General features: G+C 44.8%; 1 protein-coding gene across 1 annotated transcript; it reads right to left on the reverse strand.

Moving 5' to 3' along the window:
* Nucleotides 1-4,107: 4,107 nt before the first annotated feature.
* On the reverse strand, nt 4,108-23,036 carry ATP6AP2 (ATPase H+ transporting accessory protein 2). Its single transcript, XM_045800713.2, has 9 exons — nt 22,838-23,036; nt 16,845-16,975; nt 15,098-15,229; nt 10,425-10,520; nt 10,141-10,278; nt 9,243-9,296; nt 8,031-8,180; nt 6,916-7,035; nt 4,108-4,598 (listed from the first exon to the last, which is right to left on the reverse strand). The coding sequence occupies exons 1-9, from the start codon at nt 22,875-22,877 to the stop codon at nt 4,404-4,406; spliced, it is 1,056 nt and encodes a 351-aa protein (XP_045656669.2). The 5' UTR covers nt 22,878-23,036; the 3' UTR covers nt 4,108-4,403.
* Nucleotides 23,037-25,401: the final 2,365 nt, after the last annotated feature.

Here is a 25,401-nt window from a genome sequence, read left to right on the forward strand (position 1 = left end):
CAGGGATAGAGGGTTTCTGCGATGAGCGAAGAACTCGCTGAGATGTTAGCTGAGGGTAAAGGGGACATGAAAGGAGTAGTAGACCAAAAAAAGTTCTCTCAAATCCAACTCTGACCTTGTTATCTCTCGAAGTAACAAGAACAGCTACCCCTAATTCCTTTTTTTGTGGATACGTTTACGTATTCCAACCGATAACCATTGTTTCTTTCCTTACTTGCCCCCCTCCCCACCCATCTTTCTCTCCATCATGTAAAGGTATGCTGGTGGTTAACTTGAAAATTCAGTCCATAAACGTGGGGCCAGAAAGTAAAGAGGTGCTCAGAAAATGATGGGGACATGTCAGGAGGACATAGGAACCAACCAAAGGGTCTCCCAGTAACCAAATCTGGGACAACCGAGCAACAAAAAGGACAGTGTTGGATTGTAACGCAGAGCCTAAAGTATCTGTGGTATAAGTAATGGAATAAATAATGGAGAGAAGGGAGGGGGAGGAGGAGAGAGAATCCTCAAGCAGACTCCCTGTTGAGCGCAGAGCCCTCAGCAGGGCTTGATCTCACGACCCTGAGATCATGACCTGAGCTAAAATCAAGAGTCAGGCACTTAACTGAGCCACCCAGGTGTCCCCTTTGTATGTATTTTTTTAAGGTAAACTCTAGGCCCGATGTGGGGCTTGAACTCACAACCCTGAGACCAAGCGTGCATCTACGACTGAGCCAGCCAGGTGCCCCAGGATAATAGTTCTCATTACGAAAGAAAACCTAAGTAACTGTATAGGGGAGAAAACTGGCAGATACCACCTTCACCAAAGTTAATGTCACCAAAAATGAGTCATTGACACCATGTGCCCCCTGGTAACACGCTAAGATGGACACACCACTTCTGTGGTGGTCTTTTTGAGAGAGTACACGTGGGTGGGGGGAGGGGCACACAGAAAGACTCTCAAGCAGACCCGTGCTGAGTGCGGAGCCCACCGTGGGGCTCGATCTCACGACCCCGAGACCATGACCTGAGCCGAAATCAAGAGTCTGATGCTTAACCGACTCAGTCATGCAGTCGCCCCACTTCTGTGGTATTCTTTCCAAAAACACAGAACCTGAATTTCGTCATGAGCAAATATCAAACCCAAACCGAAGGACGTTCTGTCCATTACACTTCAAAAATAAACTGTCCCAGATTAAAGGAGCCTAAGGAAACGTGAGAACTAAATGCATTGTGCGCTCCTGAACTGGATTCTGAGCCAGTAAAAGGTCCTTAGTAGGACAGTTGGTGTAATTTAACGGAACTCTGTTACTGTTGTTTGCAACCCAGAAAACTGGCCAGGACACATCCACGGTACAACCATGGGTCCAAGCAGAGCCCCTTGAATTTAACCCTGTTATTGTAGTAAGCATTCGCAGACCTTAGAACATGCTAGCACACTGAAGGTTCATTTCCACAAACCTGGAGTATTACCATCCCCGTGATGTTGATTTAAAACTCATTTGGGGGCACCTGGGTGGCTGTTGGTTAGCATCTGCCTTCCACTCAGGTCATGATCTGGGGGTCCTGTGATTGGGCCCGCATCAGGCTCCCTGCTCAGTGGCGAGTGTGCTTCTCCCTCCCCTTCTGCCCTCCCCCCGCTCATGCTCTCGCTCGCAAATAAAATCTTTAAAACAAAAAACAAAAAACAAAAAAAAAACCCAGCTCTGATTCAGAGAGAGTGAGGGATTTACACAAGCCTGTTCGGCTATTAAATGGTGACATGGTAAACTGAATTCACCTGTAGGACTCTTGAGGCGTTTTAATCCCAGTGCGTCTTGCTAATGGCTTTCTCCAGCAACTCTTGTTGTTCTAAGAAACCATTGCAGTCATTCTGTCACAAAAAGGCTCCAAAGGAACTCTGCCTAAGCCCAGGGTTAGGAGGCTTGATGCCACTGCGACTCAGTAGGCCTGGTCACTGACCCCAGTTCCTGTGTCCCTTAGAAATTGTTGAACATCCATTAAAAAGGAAGTTCATGGCTTCCACGTTATTTGGTACCAATGAAAATGTATTCAGATGACCATTCCTTCAGAACAGCCATAGCCAAAGAGAAGAAAAATCAATTTGGTATCATGCCTAATCAAATTAGGCCATAAGCAGTACTTAACACATGTAGAATCTCAGATATTTTATACACCAGGAATATTCTACCAATTAGATATAAAGTGATTGGGTTTTTTCAGCTTGTCAGTAGAATAGTCTGTCACCAGTCTAGCTTTCCTGCCTCTCACAGAAATCTCGACGCTGTGATTTATGTTCCTGAACAAATTAGACTTAAGAGCAAATCATCAGCAACAGGTATAATAATCTTGGCAGAACATTTATTTTAATTAATTGCTTTCTGCCTAACAGATAGAAGGGTGCTGATGCCATTTAGCCTGTAAGAACTAGTGCTGTCATGTAATTCTTTTCTCCCCAGAACAGTCTCAGCAGTTTTAAATTACAAAAGCATTGGCTTACATCATAGGTAATCACAGTCGTCTTTGGCAGTGTTTACATAAGAACCTTACGAAAGAAACATGGATTGTTCACTACTCTGCAGCCTTATGGATTCCTGGCTTCCCAAATAGAGGCCCTATGGAGTTCTCTGGGGGTGTTTTGGGGCTAGGCAGCTGCAAACACCCTCACCCCCATAAACATGCCAGGGAGTAGCGGTGGAGAACATCGAAGTGATTTTGGAACCGCGTCTGGCATCTCTCTTCCCGGCGAAGGTGATTACCAGCTTGACCATTTATACTTAGATGACAGAAAGAAACCAAAACCTTCCTCTGTGGAGCCGTAACACTGTCATTGTTAAAGGTATCTTGCGTGAAGCAGAAGACGTAACTAGCTTGACTCGTCTTTTCAAACCTGCCAACGTCAGTGTTTGTTATTTAGAAAGGATTTGATGATCTTTCCAAAGAATAGGCACGGAAACGGCTCATACTAGACCCAAGCAGGGTTCCCAGGGCCAGGGCAGCACGACTCTCGGACTGATTTTGCTACATAATCATGAAATTTAAAATTCTAATAAGTCTTTAAAATTGTAACTTTTTTTTTTTTTTAAGATTTTATTTGACAGACAGCCAGTGAGAGGGAACACAAGCAGGGGAGTGGGAGAGGAAGAAGCAGGCTCCCAGTGGAGGAGCCTGATGTGGGGCTCGATCCCAGGCCCCTGGGATCACACCCTGAGCCGAAGGTAGATGCTTAACGACTGAGCCACCCAGGCGCCCCTAAAATTATAACCTTTAAGCCTTTACCTTAGTCCTTCCTATTTTGACCACTTATCTTTTAAATACTATAGGGAAATTTAAGCTTTTCCCACCTAAAGTCTAGTGTGAATTCACCACATATTCTGTATAAATTCAATAACAAGAATGGTAATTAAAATGTCTTCCTTGTCTTGAGGCAGTGAGAATAAACAAATGTAAAAAAAAAAAAGGCAGGAAACTGTGTAACAGCCAATTCTGATTAAATACAACCCTGTTTAGTTAGGATTTTACAATATAAAATAGATCTAGTATTGAAATGACACAGATTTGGAATCATTAGTAACTTTATTTGTCACTCTTCATAGACATTGGTCCACTTCCACATGAAAAGTACGGAGCATCTACTTCCACTTCATATTCTAGAGAATGACGTTGTACCACAAACCATCAATAGTAACTTAGGGAGGAAAGTTACTAAAGATTTTACAGCAAGCCCCAAGATGTCCCCCCAAAATTGGTTTTTGGGTGTATAAATACACATATCTATAACTCCATAAAAGCTAGTTTCTTTTGAGATCAATGTAGTATTTTTAATATCTACCCCGTGATCTGGATCCCGAAACTTCCAGAAGAGGTTAAGAAAAAACAGCCACCCTCTCAATCAGATGTAGTTCTCCATCTCGCTGTGTAAGTACTCCCACAGTTTAGGGCTACTTGAAGTTAAGAACCTTCTGTCTTTGTTTCAGAGATATTTACATCAAATTAAGACATTTACAAATGGTTCACAGTATAGAACAGCCCCAATGTCATTTTCACCTGTCCTGGGTACGGAAGTTAAGCACTCCTAAGTTTGTCTAATAAGTTCAGTGCATTTTCCCCAACATAAATAACACAAGCTATTCTAAATGTTTTACATTTATTTCAGTGCACATTTCCAAATGTTAAATGGAATGAATTATATTAAATGGTTATATCATATTTGAGCATATTACAGAATCTAGAGCACACAAATCAGTTCACATCAACACTATAATTCACTCTAAAAGAACATCACAGGCACACGGAGAACAAAATTTGTTTTTTTTTTTTATAAATTTAAAGTATACCATCTACTTTTAAAGTACACTAAAAGAAAGATTTTAACAAAACAGCCAATTTCCAAACCCCTTTTCTAAGTTTGGCATGAGGAAAGTTCAGTCCATTCGAATCTTCTGGTTTGTCATCCTATAAATAATGCTGTCATATCCAGGATCCATGTTCCAGATATTGTAAGAGGTGATAATCACAGCCAAGGCCAAGGCGATCATTATCCAAAGTACCATGTTGAAAACCACTGGATACTCAAGGTTATACTTATATGCGAGGTTATAGGGGCTTGAAGGGTTCTTCTACAACGAAGGAAAGAAAGGAGGGGAGAATTGTAAGATCGGAAATTATCTCCATTTGGTAGCTCTGATTCGTTTACCAACCGTTCATTCCTAGGTGGCATTAAGACACGCTTATACTAGGAGGAGCCAAGAAGGGGAGCCTTCCTGGCAAGGGGAAGCATAAACCAGTCCAACTGCTTCAGAAGATGTGCGAAGGTCAAAGTGTGCATATCCCGTTACCCAGCAAGTCCATACCCCGGGGAAACCTTGCGTCTGCACCCACAGCCACGCACGGCGACCTCCATTAACAGCACGGAAAATGTGGCACATCCACACAATGGAAGCCACGGACGTGAGGGCGGACCCACAGCCTGTGCGCCTCCGAAACAAGACTGGGCGGCAACCACCACAGAAAAACACAGAGTAGGATTCCATTCGCATACAATTCAAGTGCAGGCAAAACCGAACAACCGTGCTGAAGGGGGAAGCCGTTCCGCCGTCCAGGTGAAGAAATCAAGGGCGTAACTAGCGAATCGGGACGGCAAGCACCTAGGGGTGTGGACGGCACAGGGGCAAGACCCGCGGGGTCAGAGGCACAAGTACTGTGTTCCCTTCCCCACGTGGTGTGCATACACGTATGTGTGCTCCACTTAAAATTTTATTTTAAAGAGGAAAACAAACAGTCCCTTCCACCCCATCTTCATCCCGCTGGGCCTTGGCTGGAGGTGGAGTCTGTTCCAGGCCTGTGCACAGGCATTGTTGGGGAAACGTCCTTCATTCCAGCTGGAGGACAAAGCAGGGAGGAAAACAGCAGGAGAGGCGGCTAGAGGCGGGGAAGGTACGCGCGACCTGGCCTTGAGCCTATGGGCAAGGAGAAGCCGTGGACAGGTTTCAAGCAGGGAGTGAGCAACAGGGTCAGGTGTGTCCTGAAAGGACACGAAGACAACGCAGCCCCACACCAGCACCTGGCATGTTGTGGGCACGCGAATGTTGTCTTCCACGCTCTCCCCCTCATACTGGAGAGAGATTTCAGCGGGAGAGGGGGCGGGCATTCACACGCTTGGGGAGCTTAGGAGGGAAACACTGAAGGATTTCACCCTTGAAGACCTTTCTTTTCGGGGGTAAACGGGTTCTTTCTCCTTGTGCACAACTCCCTGCAGCCTAGCATATTCCCGGAGCTGCACAGGCATCACCGCGCTCTAGCTGTAGAATGTTCCCATCACCCTACAAAGACCCTCAAGCTGAACGCCTCGTTTCCTGGGGGCTGGGGAGACCGTCCACACACAGCTGAGGGGCAGACGCTGGACACGGAGAGCGAGGACACAGACCGGAGGTCGGGGCAGAACGGTATTCTCACGGATGCTGGGCACCAGCCTCCCCCTCCAAGTGCTTTAGTCTATTAGAATGAACAAATACGACCCTAATTTTCAGGTTACTTAAGTAAAATGTTAATTCACTTCAAGTTCCTCTTCTTTATTTGCTCCTTAAGAATGTCTGTCTTGAGAGCTAACCTATGCACTCAAAAGCTGTTTATATTTTATCAGTCTGTCTAGATGCTCTGTAGTGGGACATTTTTTTTGGACTGTCTAGACTGTCATGTGGTTGTCTTAAATACAGGTCCTCCCACTGCCATTAGAATGAAACCCTCTCAAACCAGTCACGGCTAGATTATCTTGAGCAGGCATCACACCTTTGACCGTCTTTAAGTCCCACACTGAGATCAATAAACGGGTCCAAGGGGAGTGTCTGTAAACGAGTGTGTAGCTAATTGCTCCAAGCTAAGAAGCCAACTCTAAATAAGGCTCTTGGCCACGGGATATTCTGGAGCGTCCCCAGCGCTGCTCTCACACGTGCAGGCACGCACACACTTTGCTATGGCTGGCACCCTTGCCTAGGGTCCTCTGAATGCTTAAAATCAACGCAAGATCCAGGCCAGAAACTTGCAGAAGTAAATCAAATTCTCAGGAGTACGCACAGCAGATCCTGGAAAAGGAGGGGCTGGGCCACACAGACGACATGCGTCCAGGAAAAGCAGACCCCAGGTGCGGAACCCTACATCCTCCTCCCTCACACTGACTTCTGCGTGTGCTCTAAGAGCAGTATTCGAATGACCTTACGGGCTTTAACTTCCCCCTAACTCAGATTCTTCTCTCCTCTGATGACAGCCGAACTGAGCACCGCTGGCAAACGCACACGCCCACGGGAATAAGCTCCCCCGGCTTCCACTGAAATCGCCCCCCAGATTTACTGACTGCTCCTCCGTGTCGCCCACAGCTGACTGAGGATTTAGTGGGTTTTTTAATTTTAGTTTTAAAGCAGGGTCTAAAGATGTACTCACTGCTTGTTTTGCCTCCAGAATAGTCCTTGTCTTCCTGACGAGAGACGTGTCAAATGATCTGACAGTCACTAACTCCACCACTGCATTCCCGCCGTAAAGGTTGTACATGTCATCTGCAAACTGAGCATTACTGACATCACTACGAATTGTGAACATGCGCTTAATAAATACTGTTAAAGCTCCGCGCCCCATGAGAGCACACACCTGCTGAACGGCTAACGAAATACACGATCGTAAAGGTTTGATGGCGTCAGAACATTCAGAAAAGCGTTCATCTTCAACATATATTCAAATGTTCAAAATAAAATTAAGAAGTTGTTGGCATGCAACTTGGGGGGAGGGAAGTAGGAAAGGAAAATGAAAATCTTCCTAAGGGGCGCCTGGGTGGCTCAGTCGTTAAGCGTCTGCCTTTTGGCTCAGGACGTGATCCCAGGGGCCTGGGATCGAGCCCCGCATCGGGCTCCCTGTTCTGCTGGGAGCCTGCTCCTCCCTCTCCCACTCCCCCTGCTTGTGCTCTCTCTCACTGCCTGTCTCTCTCTGTCAAATAAATAAATAAAATCTTAAAAAAAAAAAAAATCTTCCTAAGGGGTCTCTGGTTAAATCACAAACACCTATAAAGTTGAACTGAAGAGCTGCAGGTGAGCAACTCCAAGGGCAGAGAGAAACTAGCACTTACAACACATCTACTCAGTGTCTGGTACTGTGCTCAGTGTTTTCCTTCCATGATTTCATAGGGTTGATGGGGACAGTTTTGGGTAGGAAAGTTCTGGCAAAGGATGGTGGTGACAGTTGCACAACAATGTAAATGTACTTAATACTACAAAACTGTACGCTTAAAAATGGTTAAAATGGTAAATTTTACATATATTTCACCACAGTTAAAAGAAAAAAGTATTGTCCTAGAGTTGTCGATCATTTCTTCTGTGGTCTCTGCCAGCATTAGAGAGATCCCAGCGCACACCTCTAACCCACTCCACCCTTCATCACTAAAATTACAGGTCCTCCAAAGAAGGGGAGACTTCAATCAAAACTATTTCACTAAATAGATTTTTCCACTAAGAAGCTAGAAGTGAAATGGTCACACTCGAACCTCTCATCCCCCATCAATAATTTACCTTTTGCAGAGCATCAACAAGGATCTTGGAAGCATCTCTGAATTGTTCAGAATCTTCCCCATAATGTTTCCCAATTTCATCCAAACCTGCCAGCTCCAGCGAATACAAATCAGGAGAATGATCCTTGGCTAGATGCTTATGTCGAGACAACTGAGGAGAACGAAGAAACAAAAGCAGGTAACGTCAGACGCAGCCACTTCGAGTTTTATGTCTAACTAAACTAGGCTGAACGGACCCATACCATACCAGTGTGCCACAAGATACAAACAGTCTAAAATGGTGGCAAACAGAACTAGTTGAAATGGGAGTTTCTGATAAACCCAGCACAAATCTCATTTTTATAAGCAATTATAAGACTCCTTGAAAACTTAATAAAAGCTCAAAAAAAAAAAAAAAAAAAAAAACCTTAAAAAAAACTTCAGGTACAAGGGGCACCTGGCAGGCTCAGTCGGTAGAGCACACGACCCTTCGTCTCAGGGTTGGGAGTTCGAACCCCACACTGGGCCTACATATAGCTTACTTAGAGAAACAAACAAAAAAAACCCACCCTCAGATGTGGGCCAGGGTGTGAAAGAACAGACAGCTGGACCAGTTCAATCCCAGGAGAGCATAAGCCATCAGTGCTCAGAGAGCAGACACCTCCCACATGCCCCCCTAGAGCACCTGGCTGGCCGCCAGCTATACACCTCCAGGCTCCCCCATACCAACCCACTGGAAACGCTGGGCAACAACTTCAGAAGACAGTATACTCGTAAGCTTTCTCATTTTAGTCAGAGGAGGATTTTTTTTAAAAAATCACGCACACAAAATACACTGCAGGTACATTTATTTCCTTCCTGACTTGGTTGAAAGCATTACTAGTCCAAACTGTTATTTCTATTTTAGACCCGAAGATCTAGGAATTAGGTCTTAATGTCTTTCAAGAAATCAACAGCCGAGTCAGGACTATGTCGACGGTGGCCTTATTCCCAGGCCTGTGCCCTGGAGGACAGACATACACTTACTGTCTCTCCCAGAAGCAGAAATGCAAAATAATTTCACTGTAAAATGAGTTCAGAATTCCCATCGCCACCACTAATTTCTCAACTTTCGTGGTACCGTACATCTATGGCACAATCAGACTTCAAATGGTCTCACTATCATTTCAGGATTCTCAGGAAATGTCTTTTGGAACCAAACTAAATGAAACAAATACTAGAGTAGCCAACTTACCAAACTTGAAATATCGTGTAGCACTTGCAATTCAGAAAGAAAGAGCAGATCAACCTTCAGAGGGCCACAAGAAATAAGCGTTATTTCAAATGTGCATCCAAGATCTGTATTTGCTATTTATCAAGTAAGGCACAGGACAGGATATTACAAATAAGCATAGTAAGTGATTTTATGCAACAACCGTCCTCCATCTGGTAGGTTCATCTCAATTAAAAACGCACACAGAAACATCATTGCCTAATAAAAAGGTGACGGTCGTTCCCAGCACAGTGACTGCCACTCAGTCGCTAGAGCTCTGGCGGACGTCTGAGAAAGCACCCGAACTCTCAAGTGCTTTGTCTGCCCTCAGGGCATCACAGTACTCTGCCGCCGCACTGAGGTCCTGCCAGTGGCCCCGTCTGCTCACACGCCTCGAACGTGTTCCACATCAGAGAAGATGGCGGTTCTGGTCACCCACGGGAGGTCGAGAGGAGAGGCAGGCCACGTGGTGAAGCTGACAGGAATCAAAAGTAAGAGGGCCTCCCCCAGCTATACTGTGGAGAATGAACCAGAGAGAGGCGGCAACGCATCAGAGCTGGCGGTGAATAAGGGCCTCTACGTAAGCAGACCGACACAGCTCCGCCATCAAGTAGTCTGTGTGACTGCTGGCCTGTCCGCCTGAACTGGTGGCAACCCCCACACGAGAACGTAATATTATGTACTCAAGTCACACACAAAAGAGAGTCTATTTGTTCATGAGATTCATTTAAAAAATTACACTAAAGAATTTACTCCAGCACAGTAAACTTGGAAAACTTGTCATTTCCTAAAATTCCAAGTTTGCTCTAAAGTCAGGGAGTGTAAGACATGGAAAATTAGTAACGTATTCATGTATTCATTCAGTGAGGGCACTTCTTACCTCATTGTTCCTACTCAGAGAATTGAGGGGAAGTGAATTGAGAACAGAGTTTTCTTGGAACAGGCGATTGCGGAGCTGTCGTAATGTTACGGAGAGATCTTCAAAAACCGAGTTCGCTTTCCCCACCATATACACTCTCTGCAAGAAGAATCCAAAATTTTGTTAGTCTGCAGATTAATTCCGATAATACAGAGTATATACAATTTTTCATAAAAGTAGCTCTAAATTTTCATTAAGGAAAGCTTATTTTTTAAAGCATCTTAAGTAAAAACTGTATCACTTACCTCTTCACTGGGAGCCAACTGCAAAACTACAGGAGTTTCTTCAGAAAATAAGGAGTGAATGGAATTTGCGACGCTGTCAAGACTAAAAGGAACTGCCTGAAATTTAAGAGTAAGACCTGGATTATCACTGGAACCCAAGGGGTAAGAAAAACCACTCAGCAACAAAAGAGCCTTAAAAGAAAAAAACAAAACCCCCCATCATTTATGAAAATTCAAAAGACCCAAATCATTTCCAAACATAGCCCTTTTGAGGGCACGGATGAAAGAGCCCCTTGTAGGTCATGAGTCTGCATCGCCTATACGCCGAGACGGGAAATAACTTGCCCACGTGAAGGACACGACACTCTCGCACAAACCATCATTTTCATGTACTTTAAGCAGCAATTCATTTGGTTTTAAAATTGTGTCACAATGAATGTATACTCTATAATAAAGTATTAACTTGTAAGAGGAGGTCAGGAGAATCTGAAGAATTTCATCGAAAGAGAACTAGACCTCATTTTTCATATCAGAATTTTAAAAATGTTGGATTTAGGGTTTATCTCCAGATAGACTGAAGACTGAGACAAAGCATAAAGTATGTCACAAGAATCTAGAAGCCTCTACCTTGGGACCACCTGATGATATCAAATTGAAATAATCAACTATAGTAAAATACACCTTTTTCTTGAATTGTTTATTAAAGTGTAACACACATATAGCATAGTGCACAAATCGTGCGGTAAGAGCTCAAGGAATATTCACAAATGGATACACTCGTAAAGCCCAGCCAGATCAAAACAGAACATTATCAGCACCCCAGAAGGCTCCCCCATCTACTCTCTCCACCCCCAAGGGTAACCACAAATTCTGACTTCCATCTACATAGATTTGTTTTTACCCCACATTATTTTTTTAAATAAATTATGGTCACTTGTCTCCTCAAAAAATTGTTATTCTCAATATTACTATAGTAAAGCAAGCAGTGTAATCGTGTTTTTGTCTTAATGGAGATTTCTTGCAGTGATTTTTTTAAAAGATTTGTCAGAGAGAGAGAGAGCGCGCGAGAGCACAAGCAGGGGGAGTGGCAGGCAGAGGGAGAAGCAGGCTCTCCGCTGAGCAGGGAGCCCAATGTGGGGCTCAATCCCAGGACCCTGAGATCGTGGCCGGAGCGAAAGGCAAGACGCTTAACCTACTGAGCCACCCAGCTGTCCCTAATTCCCTTTACTATTGAAAGGTTAATGTTGTACGTAGCAAGTTAATGCTAACATGGTACAGGCAGAAATAAATGATTAATAAATCTTTGATAAATTTAATTTCAATGCTGGGATTTCATTTAGTTCATGATACTGTGAAATAAAACCAATTTCTTCTTATAATGTGTATTAACTCTTTGCAAAATTCTCTTAAAATAAGTCATGGAGTAACTGAAGAAGGGGGAAGAGTCCCCCTTGCAAAAGCACACTACCACAGTGCCCGAGGCAGCCCCCCGTGCTCTCTCCTCGGGCCGCCACACAGTCCACCTCCTCAGCTTTGGAGGGAACACGAGCGCTGGGACGGACACTCTCCAGCCTCATTTCGCCTAGTGAAATAGCACCTGTGTCAGCAAAGTTGAAGATTAAAGGTAACATATCCTTAGCAATCAAACTGGAGAAGCTGCTGAGTCCGATGAGAGCCAAACTGGGAAGGAAAAGAAAAAAAATCACACAGACCACAAAGCTCAGAAAGGAAAAAGCTCAGCTCTTAAAACCTGTTTTCTTCCACTATAGTACATATGTGTGTTTGTCCTGGAGAGAACGAAATTTCTGTATCTACAGGACTTGAAATTCTAATGAAAGGAGCTAATCAAATAGAAGCTTCATTAACTGGAATTCTAAGACATTCTAGTTTGGTTTATATTTTGTGGATTTTGCCCTCTGAGCCTTGTATGTAATTTACCGCCCATGGCCAGGAAAAGTATTAGCAGCCGGTCAGGGTCACGCAACAACATGAGCTCTTTTCACAGCTTCTGCTCATGTAGAATAAGGCTAGTCTGAAAAATGCTGAGTTTTGGACTGTATGCAAATTAAAATCGTAACAGCATTTTGGATTTTTATATATTTATTTTAAAGAGATCTTCAACAATGATTTTCACAAAAATTGTATTCTTAATATTATTACTAAGATTAAACTATTTTTTTTAAATCTGCCTTTTGATTTTTACTGTTTCCTTTCTTTCATTTACTCTGAAATTTTTCCGGTTTTCTTTAGCTCATTAATTTCCAATCTTTTAACTGTCTAACATGTGCATTTAAGCTATCAATTTTCCTTTCCTTGTCATTTTAGCTACACCCCACCATTTTTTAAATATATGGTACATTCACTGATGCTCAGTTCCAAATAATTTTGAAACTTCCACTGTGATTTTGTCTTCAACTCATGAATTATTTGGGAGTCCATCTATTCCAACTTTTCCTGTTTTTTTTTAAAAAAAATTTTCAAGAGATGGGGCGCCTGGGTGGCTCAGTCGGTTAAGCATCCAACTCTTGATTTCAGCTCAGGTTGTGATCTTGGGTTCTGGAGAACAATTCCTGGCCGGGGGTGGGGGGGCAGGGTCCCATGCTCAGTGGGGAGTCCACTTCTCCCCCTTTCCCTCTGCCTCTACCCTTCCACCCAGCTCACATGCTCTCTAAAATAAATAAAACTTTTTTTCAAGAGTTATAGTGAAGATTACACAGTTTAAAGACATGAATAGTTCTATTAGACTTTCTATGAAAAATAAGTTTAAAGAAAAAAGTTTGCCCCCCATTTCCCATTCCCAAGACCCCCACTTTCAAATCCTTTGTCTCCTTTTTCTTTTGCCACCACCTCTAAATATGTTCATATCGCTACATCTTGATTTTTCCACTTTAGAGATCTACTTACTGCTGAGTATAGAAAATGAGGATTTAGCTCTCCCACATCACCAACCACAGCCCCACCCCACCCCACCCGTCCATCCGTTTCCAGATCTTCACCTTCCCAAGAGTCATAATTTTCATTGGCTCCATATCGTTTCATTATTATGACAACATAAACTGTATTCTCGGCCTGGCCTTATACTAGACAATCACTGCTTTTCGGTTCTTGCTCTTCCAGTCCCTAAGGGCAATGAGAAATCTGCTTTCTACTCTCATTTCTTTGTAAAGACAATGTCTTTTTTCTGATAGGTTTTAAGATTTCCAGTGTGCTTTAAACAGGAGTCATCTAATCTGTTTTTACCATTTCCAAATACATTTTTATTTACTTATTAGTTACTGAAGTATAGCTGACATGCGATATTATATTAATTTGCAGGAGTACAACACAGTGACCCAGCATGTACACACATTATGAAATGATGCCATGGTAAGTCTAGTTACCATCCGTCACCCAGGCTACTGTAGTATTACTGACTGTAGTCCCTACGCTGTTAACGTTACATCCCCTGACTTGTTTATAACTGCAAGTTTGTCCCTCTTCATCCCCTGCACCTATCTCCTCCATCCTCCCCACCCTTCCACATACATTTTTAAGGTATCATTTTCAGATTTAACTGCACTGTGGTCAGAGAGGGTGGTTTATTTGATACTAGTTCTTCATTATTTGTTGAGATTTGCCTGTGGCCTAGTACATGGCCTTTTATACCATGTCATGTGTGCTTGGAAATAATTTATACTAGACCACAGAAAGTCTTGAAAAATTCCCCCCAAATCATCATACAGACCAGTCTTACAATGTCACGAAATTAGAAACTGAAAAATTAAAAATTTGAAAAAAACCCACACGTTAAACACTTCTAAATAACTCATGGGTTAAAGAAATCACAAGACAAAATATGAAATATTTAGAGGTATTAATGAATGCACCACGTATCAAAAAGGTCTTCTACCTGCCTCAGAATTTCTGTCCCTTCCCTGAACTCCTTCACAATTTTAACACATGTATTTTCCCATCTCCCGGAGACTGGTCTATCTGTAGTTCCAAGGGGATGAATTTGGTTTGTTGCACCTGCGGACTCTCTCGTGGCATTTTTTTTCCTGCAAGTGCTTTGTAAATAACTCATCTTCAATTTTTTCCCCCCCTTAAACCAAAGCAGCCCTGGGCAGTGGAGGGGCCTGAACGGGGTTGGGTCGTGTGAACTGGGAGCACACCACTCCGCAGCACGAGCCCAGAGTTTCAATCTCTCGTAGGGGACTCTTTGGGACCCACCGCCAAGCGAGGTAAGCCAGCAACTCCGTGGTAGCCCTGGGGCAGCTGGGGCTTTACTAGTTCTCCTTTGGAGAATGAGACAGCATCTTACGGCCCCTGGCTTTCTGTAAGAAACCCGGAGCTCTGGCTGACCCCTGGGGCTCCTGAGCTTTCTGCTCCTATCTGGCTGCTCTGTGTGTCCCTGCCTCGCTTGAAACTTCAGCTACATGATGTTCTGGCGACTGCTCTGTGCTGGCAGCGGATGGAGGGCCTCTCGCGACAGCTCAGCCAGCCGCACTGCCTGAAAAGCCAGTGAAGGAGTAAAAGTGAACCAGCAAAATAGCCTCCAGTCTCCTATTTACACAAAAAAATCAGGTAAAATTCAGATGGGAAGGTGACAAGATAATGCACAAGAAAATGTAGACAAAAGAAGGTTTAGAACACAATTCATGACAGCTGACAAGAGTAAAAATGCATGCCGTCAATTTTTTATAATAAATACTCACATTCTCCAAAGGGTATGAAATGACACTGCCTGGGGGTAGAGCAAGTTTGTCTACTCCCTTCACCATCACCATCACGGTAGCCCGAGGACGATGGAACAGGTTACCCACCGCAAGTCCTGGCCAAGAAAGGTCCTAAACATTGGAAAGCATGAGATGACACTTCATTATCCACTCCAGAAACCATTTCCCCAATAACGTGTACTAAGCAGAGTCAAGGGGTTCCGGGACGACGCTGGCAAGGAAAACTCATGGGGAAGCAAACATTGCACTCCAGGCAGCAGCTGCATTCTCCTAAGCAGGGAAGGGGCTCCGGCCTCCCCCAGGCTCTTAAACTCCCACGGATCTAAAACAAAGTCCACTAGGAGTCCTCTCAAACCCTTTGTGGAGGAAAGCGGACCAGTAAACAAAATGTAGGTCCTTTTCAAATCCCGGATCACAAACTCTTCTTCACAGAACCATGGGTGTCTTCTCCCCCCACACCTTCAATTGCCCTTAAGGGCAGCATGGCTTTTCTCTTTCGTAAGGACATGGCAGAACTACCAGTACAAGTCTTCTCTTTGGATGAAGCTCTTCATACATAAAATTCCTGCGGAGAGTAGCTCACATTCATTTACTAGTAATTATTTCTCAGGGTTATTCTGACAGCCATTCGTAGTCAAATTTAAGTCTGTAAAGGAGGAGGTACAAACTTCATCCTTAAGTGTAAGCAACCACGCATGCTCCCACAGGGAGCTCAGGGACTCCACCCACAGGCCCAGGAGAGACAGGCAGCTCCCTCACATTGTTTCCGCTTTCAAGGGCACTCAGGACCTAGGAGGAAAGTTCCTTGGAGTGACTGGTGATATCTAGAGACCGCATCAAAAGCAGCAAACTTAGGAAGTGGGAAGAGAGAACGACAGCAAGACAGGGCAGACTGCATCCCCTCTCCACGGCCTGGACTGCAGAGCTCTCGCCCTGACAGCACCTACACCCCTCCACTACGTCACGGAAGCAGCCAGTTAACAGCTCATGGCTTCATTCCCACAGCTCCTGACCACACTATATTCTTAAACTCAGGCAACATGCATATACATTTTATCATTCATAATAAATTGCAACAGACTGAACGTTTGTGTCCCCCCCCAAAATTCATGTTGAAAGCTATCCCCCAATGTGCTAGTATCAGGGGTGGGCCTTAGGGAGGTGATTAGGTCATGAGGATGGAGCCCTCACTGTGGGGTTAGTGCCTTATAAAAAGCGACCCAGAGAGTTCTCACCCTCTCCCCACCATGTGAGGACACGAAAGAAGTCAGCAGTCTGCAAACTGGAAGAGGGCCCTCACTAAGAATCTGTCGGGGCTGGCACCCTGATCTTGGGACTTCTCGCCCTCAAAACTGTGAGAAATAAATTTCTGTTGTTTATAAGCCATCCAGTCTATGGTATTTTGTAATAGCAGTCCAAACTAAGACATACATCTATTGTGTATGGGGGGAAAAAAAAGGAAAACCATACATCCTATTAATAGGACAGATGCGTTCTCATATACAAAGAACATCACTACTATGAATAATTACATGGTTAGTGATTTACGATGATTTGGTTTTCATAAGCCAAGCTTTGTAGCCTGTCTCCAAATCTCCCCGACTAGAAATGTAATCTGTACCAAATATACCTATTTCTGCTTCTTGCTTTCTTGGACTGTTAGCAGAAAAATCAACAAAAATACTTTCAGAAGTAGCTCCCAATATCTTTTTTAAAATATACATACTTCTTTAACAGAGAAGCCCATGGACAATGCAGCCACATCTGGGATTCGCTCTCCTGGTATAGGCCAATTTCCATCTCGGAAAACAACAGACCCTGGTGATCTTAATATACTAAACTCGTTCCCCAAAACACCTGGAAGAAAACAGATTGATAAAATGATCAACATCAAATCTTTTGCACCCACGTAGAAAATTATTAAATATAAAACGTTTCCCCATTCTCCACTGACTTAGCATACTATATATTATTGGACAAAATGCTGAACCCCAATTTTTTTTTCCAAAGTATTGCTCTACGAACCGAAGTCCGTATATTCCGTTATAATAGATGCACAGTGATGAAACAGGATTCTCTTAACGCTCAAGATGCCTTCCTACAGGTGGCCCTTAAAACAGGGGCATTTGGCAAATCAGCAAGAATAGAAATCGATGGCATTTCTCCAGAATTTAAAAAGCAAACGAGGGGCGCCTGGCTGGCTCAGTCAGAGGAGCACGCAACTCTTAATCTTGAGGTCATGGCTCCGCGCCCCATGTTGGGTGTAGAGATTACTTAAATAAATAAAACTTTAAAAAATAAATAAATAGGGGCGCCTGGGTGGCTCAGTCAGCAAAGCGTCTGCCTTCAGCTCAGGTCATGATCTCAGGGTCCTGGATCAAGCCCCAGGTCAGGCTCTCTGCTCAGCGGGGAGTCTGCTTCTCTCTCAAATCAAGTCATAAATAAATAAATAGCAGACAAACCCCTGGCACAGACTAAAAAGAAACTTGAAATCTCTAAATTATTTCTGCCATCGACCCTCTCTTCAAATGCAAATTCATAAAACTCCTAGTATTTAACTCTAAAGCTTGAGCAAGTTAGCAAATCTTAGAATACAGCAGATCTTTCTTTACACCCCGTAAGCAAACCTAGTGAAATGAGGACTGTCAAAGGCAGGGGGTGGGAGGGGGGCCAGGCATAGTACTAGTCAGAATATAAACACTGCAGACTTTAGAAGCCAAGTAGTCTAAGAAAAAGTATTTCCAATGGGTGTATCAAGAGGCTGAGAACAAGTATTCTGTAATAATAAAGCCAACAAGTCTGGGGGGGGGGGTAGGGAGCCTGAGATTAACAGACAAAGGATGAGAATAAAGGGCCTATTTGATAAATCCTCCAAGGGTGAGGTATCTGGCCTCTTTAGCCATTCTATGTTAACCCAATGAAGTCTAGCTTGCACAAGGACAAGTTAACTTATGGAAACTTTCAGATTCCTATGAAAAGATCAGCTCCAAGTCCAAAACAAATCTTGGCCCATGCTTACCTAGTATGGGGAAATTAGACTTTAATAAAGCATCACTGTTATTCTCTTGACCTAAGGAAAGTACCACTTACAGGGTATGGGAATAAAGTTAGAAGCAACAATAAATGTTTTGGTGTTGCAGTACTGACAGTAAATAAAAGGCCTCAGGATGGTGCTGATACAACATGAAGAGTTATGAGTTTCAATTCAGCGCAGCTGCCAGAGCAGGAATTTCCAAAATGTTCTAGCCGAAGGCAAGCAAAAAAAAAAAAAAAAAAAAAAAGAACGGAACGGCTGTCTGTAACTGATAAGACATCTTGGTTCACTACAGTAGTGGTTATTGCAAACGCTAAGGAAAATGGGGCAGCCAGATATCTACACTTTCCAAGTACCATACACTAATTTAAAGAACCATATTTGGATCTGGAGATAGTCCTGTTTTGCAACAGGGCCCTAATCACTCACTCCCGGCAAAGAAAGCTCTGCTGATTACTTTGCCCCAAAAGCGTAGATTCCCCACTCTGTGCCTGCACGACAGTCCTACCAGAGCCTCGGACTTTAGAAAACCTTACAGCTGTGGCCTCCTAGACTGAGAAACCGCTGCTTAATCCACGTTTCTCCTGGAGACCCGACAGGAAGTCACCCGTTCTCTACCAGAATATAACCAGTCAAGGCGGACGCCGCCTCAACTCACAAACCCGACGTTGGCCAGCAGTCCTCTCCACTGCCCCAACATTCCAATCCCCCGACAAGTCCACTGCAGTACGCAACGGAAGTGAGCTTCCCGACTTCTGGCAACTTCCTCAGTCTTACCAAACCACCTCACCTCCAGCTTCAAAAGAGAGCACAGGAATCCGGCCACTGCCTCCTTCCTCTCCCCACCACAAATTTATCTGCACCAGCCCCTGGCCTTATCTCCTCTCCCTCCAGATGCTGGCAGGGACGTCCCTCCTCCAGTCTAACATGATCCCTGCATTCAGCCCTCTCAGGGACCTTCATTCGCTCACCTATTAGTCATTCAGTGTTTATTACACGCCGCTATTCTGGGAAGACAAGGATCAGGAGTTTGGTGGCTGTAGGCATAAAAAGCTGGCCCCGTGGAACAGAAGCACCACGAGGGCAGGGATTCCAGTTTGTCTTGTTCACACAATATCCCCAGGAGCTGAGAACGGTGCCTGACACAAGGGTGCTCAAGAAATAGTTGCTGAGTTCACGAATGAAGCCACGCCTCACGCTCCCAACTTCCCCCTTTCGACTGGCACTGGCTCTTTCACTTCAGCATAAAAATACACTTCGGGTGCTCCCATTCTAAAATGACAATCACAAAACCCCTGCTTTGGTCCTACCAGCCTCAGCCTCCCTTCAGAGGAAGGGTCCTGGAAGAGCAGCCAATGACCGTCTCCCTACTTCTTCATCTCACATTACCGCCTAACCCATAGCTCCGGACTCCGCCGTGCCACTGAAACGCCTCGCCAAATTTTCAGCCCTCAATTTACTTAACCTCTCAAAGCACCTCATCCTGGGCAACTCCCTCCTTAAAAGTCTCCTGCCTTGGCCCTCATGAAGTCCGAGCCCGTTTTGTGTTTTTTTTCCCCCCCCCAGTCCCTCTGGCAGTTTTCCCTGTTTCTTTCCCTTCTATCCTTTGAAGCACAGATATCCGAACTTTTTAGATTTCAATGCTTTCGGTACAAAATTTGAAAGCAGCCCCAACATATATTTATAAAGTACACACTTGTAGAACAGACTGTACATTCATAATATATTTCAAAGCGCACAAAAACAAATTTTTAAAAGAGGATGAGATACTTGTGTAGTATTCTTCCCAATTTAACATCAGACAAACCCAAATTGATGGACATTCCACAAAATATGATTGTTACTATTAAAAAAAAGGAGATAAAAAAGCTATAGATGAAAGTTCTAGTACCTTCTTCTGTCCTCCCAAGAGATCACCTAGCATACTCCACTTTTGAGATCTGAGGGCTCCATTCTTGACCCTCACTGCTTCCCTATCCTATATCCCTCTCCCTGGCTGAGCGGGCCTATCTACGCTACTCCTCAGGCTGCAAACGTCAAAGACACTGATGGCGCCCCGATTTTTATTGCCAGCCTACAATTCCCTTGAGCCTTAGACCTACATATCCAACAGTCCGCTAAGCATTTCCTTCTAAGTCCCACGGGTCCTTCAAACTCAACAGGTTCCGAACTGAACTGACATCCTTCCACATGCTCCTTCCGTATTCTCTATCTCGAAGGGTGACACCGCCTCCCAGGTGGCTGCTCACGCTGGTCATCTTTAAATCTTCCCTCAGCACCACAGCCATCAACCACTGAATTCTGTCGATTTTTTTTTTCTTCTTATCTCACAAATCCTTTCCCCTCCAGGTCCAGTGCACACTCCAGGGCCCTTACCGGGCTTGCCAGAACTGGCCGCCTTATGACGCATCACACCACTCTCTGAGCCAGCCTTTCTAGCAACTTTTCAAAATACAGGTGTGTTCATTCACCCATCAGCTTAACCACCAGCTTAAGCACCTTCACTTGCCGCCCAGAGCTTCTGAGACAAAACCCAAAACATAACACCCAAAGAACCTTACCAACCTTACTTCTGGGAGCTCCCCAACTTAACCCTTATACATTCCAGCCCCACCATCCTGTTGGCTCTTTTGCTCTCACATCTCTGTGCTCTTACACAGGCCATTCTGTCTAAACTGGCCCCCCACCCACCCTTTTCACATATTTGAGCATGAGGCAATATCTCCCCCCTTCCAGGGAAATTTCCTTCGGCCTCCCCTTTCTGGACTAGGGGGTAAGTATCCTTCCCTTTGGGAACTCCCACTGTACTATGCTGTGATCAATGAGCGGTAGATGGAATCATTAAGAGAAAAAACAAACAGGTCCTAATTTTGACCTCTGGGGCATCACTGACCACATCAAATCCCTCTTTCACATGACACTCCTTCAAATTCCACATGTTTGCCCTTGGCCTTTCCTCTCCAGGATAAACATCTGAATTTTTTTCAAATACTCCTCATGACATGGTATTCATAACCCTAGATCCCTTCCTCTAGTCTCTCCGGTTTTGTTAACACCATTGTAAAGGACTTATTTCTTCAAATAGAGAAGTCCAATCTCTTAGAGATGTTTTCCACTAAATCACATTTAGTCATTACGGAAAATAGTAATTTAACCTCATGTGACAAGACCAAGCAACGCAGAAACTGACAAGATCAGATTCTTAGTCCGTATGAACTAGACTATTCTAGTCAGGAAAGCATGTTCAAACCGTGTACAGAAGCAATTACTTTGCCTCAGATCAAAACAAACAAAAAACCCCTAAACCTCGCTGAATCAAAATAATACCAGTCAACATCAACGATGGAATTTCAACAGATATTCAGTTAAACCAAAGTATCAAAGGGAAGATTTTTAAATTTCAAAAACTGAATTAAAAAAAAAAAAAAAAAACAGAAAAACACCGCTTAAAGTAACTTACTAGATAGATCCGTATGACCCCTCCGGAGCCAGAAGCAGAAACGAAAGGAATAGAACAGCCCTAAAACCTTGGGGATATGAAAATAAGTAGAATTATCATCAACGCACAACCCTGAGCACACCTCCAGGGATGGAGAAGACCTGCAGATTTCAAGAAGGTCAGCGGTCTATACTCTCACGCAAAATTAAATCACCATTCCAAAAGTGGGTCGGGTCATCCCAGCACCTCACAAAGATTTTTAAGCTATAGGTTTTAAACAGACATAGCCCCACTTCTCCAAGTTATTCTCAACTTGGCCTCTTGCTCGCCACTGTCTGAGCCCCCCAGTCCAGGCCCCCATCATTCCCACGCAGAGGCATTTCCATCACCTGTGCCACAATACGTATAATGGAAAAACCCCTGCTTCGGAGCCAGGTGATCCAGGTTCAATTCCAGCTTTGCTGCTCACTACCTGCGTGTTGCTAGGTAATTCATTTAAGCTTGATCACCCCGTAAGTCGAGGAGGATGTCCTCTTCTAAGGACTACTGTAAAATTAAGTGAATTACATGATACACAGTAAGAGGCCAAATATTAGCGGACTCGAACACTAGGGAAACTAGGTTCCACTCTGAAAGCTACCATTTACTTGACATGTGACCCTAAGAACGTGACTCACATCTTAGTTTCCAAATCCTTAAAATGGAGAACCTGACGAACTACTGATACTCTGAATTTGCCTTTAGAAAGAATCCTACAAAAACAATTACTCCACCTCCAACTTTTGTATTCTGAAACACGTACGGGAGGAGACTTCACCAATTACTTCCTAAAAAGGAAGACACCAGAAAAATGCAAGGAAACGCAGCATCTGATGGCAGCTCAGCAGGCTGCTCTCCCTTCCTCGCAGAGGGCTGCGGTTCCACAGTGAATTGGGAAATGCATCCCTGGGCCTCCGGAGCCGGAAGAGACAGGCGGCTGGACCCGCGGCCGCACCTTCCTGGAACAGGCGGAGGGTGGAGGCCGGCTCAGGTGCCCCCACGCAGCCCGGCCCCGCCCCAGCAGCCCGCCAGGCCTCGCCGCCACAGGTCGGTCGGACGAGGAGGCCGAGAGGGAGGCGGCTGGGGCGAGGCCGCCGCCGGTTGCCCGCACTGCGGCACCCGCCCCGCTGCCGCCCACCTGCGGCCGCCCCCGACCCCCCGAGGCTCCCAGCCACCCCGAGCGCGCCCCGGCCGCCCCGGTCCTCACCCGCCGCCAACAAGGACAGGAGCACCATGAGCGCAGCCATGGTCCCGTGGTGGCCGCAACACTAAAGGGCGGCACGGACCGGGCCAGCAGAACGCGAGCGACCAGCTCAGCTGTAGGGGGTGACGCGCTCCGGCTCTTCCCGACTCCCTGGGACCGCCCCGTCGTCGCCTCCGCTGGGACGGCTGCCGTCTTCTCCACCAATCGCCAGCTACGTCGCGGCCTGCGGGAGCGACGCAGGCTGAGGAACGTCAGTCCCGTGGGCGGGGCCTAACGTGATGGATGGAATGCCCTGCCAATGGCAGGCAGCGATTGGAGAGCCTGGCAGCTCCGCCCCCGGCCCGTGACTACCAGTCACGAGGTGGGGCGTGGGGTCGGGGTTGTGGGGGATGACCGAGCCTGTGGAAGGATCTTGAGTGCCCACGGGGTGGGGCCGCCTCCCAGGTGCGGGCCCCTTGGCCAATCTCTAGTGATGGTCCCCAACCGGGCTGTCATCTTTCCCGGTGGCTTGGCTCCGCCCCGCTACGGGTGCAGCTGTGGAAGCTGCGGGGCTGGTTTGGATTTCGTTCTAACAATTGCACAGATGCTGAGCACCTGCTGGGTGGAAGCCAGGCGCCTTCGGGAGTCCCTGCCCTCCAAGCAGGAGTGCCAGATAAAATACAAGACGCCTAGTTAAATTTGAATTTCAGATGAACCACGAATACATTTTAGTATAAATGTGTCGTGAATATTTCATGGGACATGCTTATACTTTAAAAAAAAGGGTATTCGTGGTTTATCTGGAATTCGCATATGACTGAGCGTCCTATATCTTAATTTGCTAAATCTGGCAACCCTGTCTCCCAAAACTCTTCTATCCACCAGGAGTGACGGGACAAGAGCATTACTTCCTTCATCCATTTGCTCAGTGTTAGGTGAGGGCTAGACCTAATTACACCAGGATCCTCTCTTTTGACTTTTAAGGGTTTTTTTTGCCTATGATACATTTTCGTAAATTTAAATTTTAGTTAACGTACAGTGCAACGTTGGTTTCTGAAGTAGGACTGACTGATTCACACTTACATACAATAACCAGTGCTCATCGTGTGGTTTTTGGAGTAATGTTGTTGGGCTTCGGAGCAGTTGGCCAAGATAGAATTCTTGAGACGTCTTTGGTGCAAAAAAGATGGTTTAATTAAAGCACGGGGAGGACCTGTGGGCAGAAAGAGCTGCTGCCCTTGGATTGTGAGGAGCAACTGATTATACACTCTGGAGTTGGGGGAGGTAAAGAAAAGGGAAATTCCAAAAAGGATTTTCATATGCTAAAGAAGACTCAAGGGATACTGGAGGCCTTGCTATTGTCAAGCTAAGGTAGTTTTTCCCTCTAGCAAGGCATTAACATTAAGATAGTAGGGAGCTTCCTGGAGGAACTTTACACTCTGCCTGCCTGGAGTATTTGCCAATGGGCTGCAGGTTATAAGGACCTTTTATTTTACCTACATTTCCTTCTGCCATTGTCTCCCACATCAGTCACAAGTTTTTTGCCTATGATACTAAGCAAGAAGTGACACTATGTAGCATCTAAGATCAGAAAACGATGCCCTGGCCCATGACCTTGAAAGATGTTTGTGGTTTCAATATGCAAGTGTAGGAGAGGGGGTGGTTCAGGCAGGTAGCAAAAAGGGTAAGGTGCAGCATGGAGAGAGCCTGTCAGATTGAGCACTAACTGTTACATTTAACCAAAGAAGGGATTATATGGAGGAGGGCACACAGGACTAAAATTTTCAATTAGGAACATGTTTATTGTGAAGGTTAAATGTTAAATAAAAGAACTACCCATCAACTGGCAGGAAATGGGGAGCCAGTGAAGGTGTTTGAGCTTTGTAAAGTGCACAAATGCCAAGACAGATTCGTTGGGGGGGAAAATGCTCTACTGTTTACACAGTTTCCCATCTCCATTTTCTTCTTGGAATTAACTAAAAAAGAAAATTGGAGATGGATTGAAAGCAGTGATCCCAGGAGTTTCTTAGGTAGCAGGCCTACACCAGGAAAAACTTGCCCAACTCAAAACAGGAATCAGCACACTCCCCAAATACTCAGTTTTGAACCTTCTAGAACCCACTGTGTTTACCAAAGCCACTCTCAATTTATGGAACGGAATCTGGATCTCCTCATTCAACTTCAGGAAACTCTTGACTCTCAAATTTGCATTCTCTCAGAGGAGAATTTGCACAAATGTGACTTTTTTTAAAAGTTTTTATTTATTTAAGTAATCTCTACACCCAATGTGGGGCTCGAATTCACGACCCTGAGATCAAGATCAAGAGTCGCATGCTTTTCTGACTGAGCCAGCCAGGTGCCCTTGTACAAATGTGACTTTAAAGAAATCTGAAAGGAGAAGAGATAGTTTTCCATTAGGAATGTGAAATTATTAGATTACCAAAAATGTCTAAAGTAGCTAATTTCCAAAGCATCAACTCTGAAATGACTGCCTTGAAAAAAAAAAAGATCAATAAGAATTTAATCATTTTTTTAAAATTCATTTTTAAGCACAATGCAGTCATTTCTCTTCATATCATCTAAAATTT

The sequence above is a fragment of the Ursus americanus genome, chromosome X (assembly GCF_024610735.1).
Source record: "Ursus americanus isolate L20-20 chromosome X, mUrsAme1.1.p, whole genome shotgun sequence".
NCBI classification, from domain to species: domain Eukaryota; kingdom Metazoa; phylum Chordata; class Mammalia; order Carnivora; family Ursidae; genus Ursus; species Ursus americanus.